Below are 5,303 nucleotides of genomic sequence, written 5' to 3' on the forward strand. Positions count from 1 at the left end.
ACTTTTATATACAGTTTTCTTCGGACAAGTCGGGATGGATACGTGAACATTCCTAAGGCACTGACTGTCTTGGACATTATTTACATGAATTATGAAGAAATACAAATAGTATAGCACTCTGTGGTAAATCTGTGACTGTTTAAGAAGGTGAAGAGTGAGGAAAGCCACCAAGACACCAGAACAACCCCTGAAGAACTTAGACTTCTGTGGTTGTGATTGAAGAGATTGTGCAAAGTGCAAGTTTTGCATTTTGTATCACCACTCCTGCCTTCATAGTGGAGTTGCACAGAGAATAATTTTCTTTCAACAAAACATCAAATCTATGCTTGAATCTCCATTGTGCCTTCTGGCAAATTGTAGCTGAACTTTCAAGTGTTGTTTTTTTCCTTTCTTTTTTATAGAAACCTTCTCTATACCACTTCATCATGAAGCGGTCTAATTGGTGATGCTACACTCAAAATTTGCACTTTGCATGAATTCTTCAATCACAGCCACAGAAATCTCTAACTTCTTCAGGGTTGTTCTGGTGTCTTGGTGGCTTTCCTCACTCTTCACCTTCTTATACAGTCACTCAGTTTTTGAGAACTATCTACTCCACACAGATTTACCATAGAGTGCTATACTGTTTGTATTTCTTCATAATTCATGTAAATAATGTCCAAGACATAGTCAGTGCCTTGGGAATGTTCACGTATCCATCCCCTGACTTGTCCGAAGAAAACGGTATATAAAAGTGATGATTTACATGTGCTATACTAAAGGGGGCACTTACTTATTCACACCATAATTTTGGCTTTTAGATTAATTAATTTATAGAAACTGTAGAGATTTACTTTCACTGTGAGTTTAAAGAGCATGATTTTGGAAATTCTAATATACAAGGCCTGAATTTTTTTGTTTTTTTAATGTCTTAATAAAAATCTAACATGTAAAGGGTCAAGGGGGCAAACACTTTTTCACAGCACTGTAAATCTCATCCATCCAACCACCATCTCACGCCTCGCACTCAGGATGCAGGTTTACTCTTTAACTTCCTATGGTTCAGAAAAAGTCGGTCGGATTGATTGCATTACCAATCGCATGTTCATGTTGGGATGGAGCAGAGAATGCTTTTCATTAGCAGAAAATGGATCAAATCCAGACACAAGTCTGAAGTCTCCCTTGTTTTTAATGACCAACAAGATGGAATTCCTTTTTCAGGAAATCCTTCTACAAGTCACTTCACCATGAAGCTGTGTAATTCCTGATGCAACAGACAAAACTTGTACTATGCTTTCAGAGCGGCATCAACCTACAACTCCTTTAGATTTGTCATAGGTGTCTGTGACACCATCCAAGTCTCCAAGTCAGCGGTGGGCTAAATTGTGAGGGATGTTATGGCCCAGTCACATGGCACACGACGATTCCTGAATGAAGGGAAAAAGTAAAAAAAAAGTCAGTTCATTGAGAAAAGGTGGACGAACGAGCTTTATCACAGAACAGCCTGCGACGCAAGAGCGCAAAAGGGGCGAAAGAGGAACTTAACAAAACCAAAGCTAATGATCTCGACGCTTTAAATGAAACGTGCCTGGAGCCACGGCTGGAGCAGTGTGTGTCTGCATCTCTGCGTTCCAGGACTCTGCGCTGGGACGGAGCTCATAGCGCCTGAGTCCTGGAGAAACTGCAAACAGAAGCTGTGGAGATCTGTGTGCACATCGGTGGACCCACCTGCTCTGGTTCCTCATCCAGAACAAAAGAGGGATCATCTCCCATCATCATCAGAATCCTCACTGTCTGACAACACGCTGCGTGCTCCGTCTTGCTCCAATTTAAAAAAAATAAAAATAAAAAAAATACCCTCTGATGTGCCGTGGTCACTGCTGTATCACTGTATTACATTACTAAGCCATATATATTGATTTATAACAAAACTGTCAAAAGGGGGAATAAATATGAGTGTAAAGATGATTGAATATATCAGAGCAGTAAATTGATCAGTGTGTGTGAACACGCATTGACTCGTGCGGTTATTACACCAGCTGCAGCTGATCCACAACATGAATTCTGCCTTCCAGAACAGCTCTTGTTATACAAGTATAATCATTTGAATTATCTACATGTTGCCACATGTACATGAGGGCTGGATTGTCATTCCTACACTCATATTGTTATATTTGATAAAAAATAATAAGCGCACGCAGCAGCTGCTTAATTCTGGCCTATATAAGGTGCCTGAGCCCATTAAAGCTGACCCCCACCCAGATAAAAAAAAAAAAAAATCCAAGCAAACAGGCTGAGTTTGCCCTTTAATTTCCGGCAGTAGACGAACACAGCAGCAGCCTTGGTGCTCACAAATCGGCTTCTGCACTGTGTGAAAACATTCAGCTGGTCAAACTAAGCAATAACGTTACAAAAACTAAACAAACGATTAAAAACGTCAAGAACGACAGCAAAAGGAAACACAGACAAATTGAGGTTTTTGTTGCCCTTCGTTCAAATTTTTCTACAGTTTAAAAATCCTGACAAAGCGCCAGCTGCATGAACGAAGCTGCGCGAAGGTTAAACGATGCCAACGAAAGTCCAGATTTCTTGTTTTGTCAGGGCTTTGTTGCCCTTTAAGTGCTGTGTGACTGGGCTATTAGTTCAACACTTATGAGCGTAAAGCAACAGATACACATACAGAGACAGGCACTAAATTACTTTTCTTCTGCGGGAGGGGAGAAGACACAAAACCAGTGCAAATCTATTATTGTACAGGCATAAATTCTCAGAGTTTTGCGGGTGCTGGCAGGACTGGTCATACACAGCACGGGAACGGGCGAGAGTCTAACACGTTGCGGTTGCAACCAACCTGGAATTACTCTCGCGTATTTGAGGTGTTGGCACTCGTGAGGTTGCTATGCCTATGAAAACGTACATGAATGTAAAACAGCTAATCTACGCATTTAGCCGTCGCTGTGAAAGGTGATTAGACTGCTAATGCTGGGCGACTAACCGTAGACAACTAAATAAGTTTAGTAGACTAAAAGATTAGACCACTTTCTAAAACTGGGCCTTGATGACTTTTGTTTACAGAGACAGAAAATCCAAAAATTGCCACTGTCCAAACACTTATGAGCTTAACTGGAATATTCTTATATCACTATAATGTTTGGCTTTTTTAAAGATAAATGCATGATGTATCACACTAATTGCAGCCACCATTATGTGTTGTTGAAGATATTTTTGTTACGTGTGTGATTCTTTTTAAAATAGTTGAATTTTACTTAAATCCTTTTGCAGACAATGTTCCAAAATTTTAATTATTTTTTTAGCATTTTAAGGAGTCTCTGCTCAATTTTGCCACAAGAGTGCAGATGTAAGTTATCTAAAAAATGAATGACTTCTTGAATCATGATTATTAATCATCTATACTACTGCATCGCCAAGGTGACAGTTGTTTGTCTAAAAAAAGGTGCCAGTTTAAACAGCAAGTTTTATTCAGTTTGCATTTTAGTTTGGGTTTTAGCTGTACACGTGAGGTTATTGTGTTATTGTCTTTTTCCGCACAGTGCCTCAAAACCTCACCTTAGACCCAGACACAGCTCATCATAACCTGCTAATCTCAGACTTTGACACCAAAGTGGAGGAAGGACACTTGAGAAACCAGGAGCCGGACTTGCCGGGCTGCTTCAACCGCTTCTGTGGTGTCCTGGCTACAGCCCAGTACTCCAGCGGTCAACATTACTGGGAGGTGGATGTAAAAGACAAAGGGGTGTGGTACCTGGGTGTTACCACCGAAGGCAGCAACAGGAAGGGTTTCGTCAGCCTCACCCCCTCCGCAGGGTACTGGAGTCTGTGTCTGCAGGACCGGCTGTATGCTAACGGGGAGGATGGACGCATTACTGTCGCTGACTACTGGAACTCTCCCCGCGTCGGCGTGTACCTGGACTACGACAATGGGCGTCTTAGCTTCTACGACGCTGTGACAATGAAGAGACTGTACATGTTTGACACCTGCTTTGAGGAGCCCGTAATCCCTTTCTTTAGCCCGGGGAAGTATGATCCAGGCAGCAGGATGCAGATTTGCCACTATTACTGAGGGGGACACAGTGAGGGTTCCACTGTGTCTCAAAGTCAGTAGGCTGAGGTCATGTGTTCTTTGGAGCCTTATTTTGGTGGGATTGAGGTTAGGGTTAGGGATCTAGGTGTCTCCTCACACTCTGGTTGTAGTGGAGATCTTAAACAATCTGGCTTTAAGCTTGAAAATTTGAATATGTTTTATGTCTATCCTTGACACTCGCACTGTAGGTCCCCCCCTCGTTGACTGGGGTTTAGAGAGGTGCTTTGCTATTTGTATCACTGTGTCTGCCTTGACGCAGATGCCTCAAACGCTCATTTATTAGAGAGAATACAGCTTATCATTTAGTAACCACAGTGGTTACTCACATTATTGTCAGGGAGTGCCGCTGCCGCCATGGTGGAAGACCACAAGAAGTAGGTTTGCTGGCAGTTGGGTTTCTGGAAATCATTAATTGTTGGCCGAAAAATAATCAGTATGGAAAGTTATCAAATATTAATTTCTTTGGAGCCATCAGTCGTTTTGCAATGACTGACTTGCATTTGTCTTAGAGACCATTTGTTGATACATTTACTACTCATTTTATTATTGTTTTTGTTTGTAACTTTTGCGTTTTTAACTTTGCGTATTTGCTTAACTTGTAACTTGCTCTCTGCATTAGCACCATATTTTTGTGAGCAGCCATCATTGACAGTTGCATAATTTTACATTGATACGTCTGCAGAGAAGAAGCAGGTTTTAGAGGTTTCAAACATTTTAATGTCAAATAAGCTATATAACATGTCTTTATTACCATGCAATTGATGTAGTGGAGCTGTTTTGTTGTTCAAACCATTCCAGCAGTTGTTCAGAGCCACAGCAAAGCGCCAGGCGGACTCGGCTGAAGCAAAGGTTTTCTAAATTTGCTTTTGCTTTAATGTAGTCCCAGATTTTCTTTGTTTCCTGTGTTAGGATTAATTGTTCCTGGTTTGTCCTGTAGCTAGTCCAGATAGTTTATAGTCTGTTCTTAATTATCTATTAGAACTTTTTTTTTATCCAAGTTGTTTAAATTTTGCTTTTTTAAAATTGCTGTATGATTTTACTTTGTATGTGGAAGTAAATGTTCAGTGGAGTTTTCTAAACTTATATTAACATTTATTTTGTTTTTGCTGTTTTGTCTGCTTGCACAGTTCCACGCTGTGCTGCTTCTGACCTGTATTCAAATGTTTGTCATCTTAAACTCTTGTCCTTGGACTTTTGTTTTTCATTAAAGATGTTGCACAAA

The 5,303-nt window shown here is 40.7% G+C and overlaps 1 protein-coding gene across 1 annotated transcript in view; it reads left to right on the forward strand.

The window, feature by feature from the left end:
- trim47 (tripartite motif containing 47) overlaps window positions 1–5,303 on the forward strand; it is a 37,526-nt gene extending 32,223 nt beyond the window's left edge. Inside the window, exon 8 of the mRNA XM_034178293.1 lies at window positions 3,531–5,303. Within this exon, the coding sequence (XP_034034184.1) occupies window positions 3,531–4,060 (530 nt within the window). The 3' untranslated portion in view covers window positions 4,061–5,303. The remainder of the gene's footprint in view (window positions 1–3,530) is intronic.

This window comes from Thalassophryne amazonica, chromosome 9 (assembly GCF_902500255.1).
Source record: "Thalassophryne amazonica chromosome 9, fThaAma1.1, whole genome shotgun sequence".
Classification (NCBI taxonomy): domain Eukaryota; kingdom Metazoa; phylum Chordata; class Actinopteri; order Batrachoidiformes; family Batrachoididae; genus Thalassophryne; species Thalassophryne amazonica.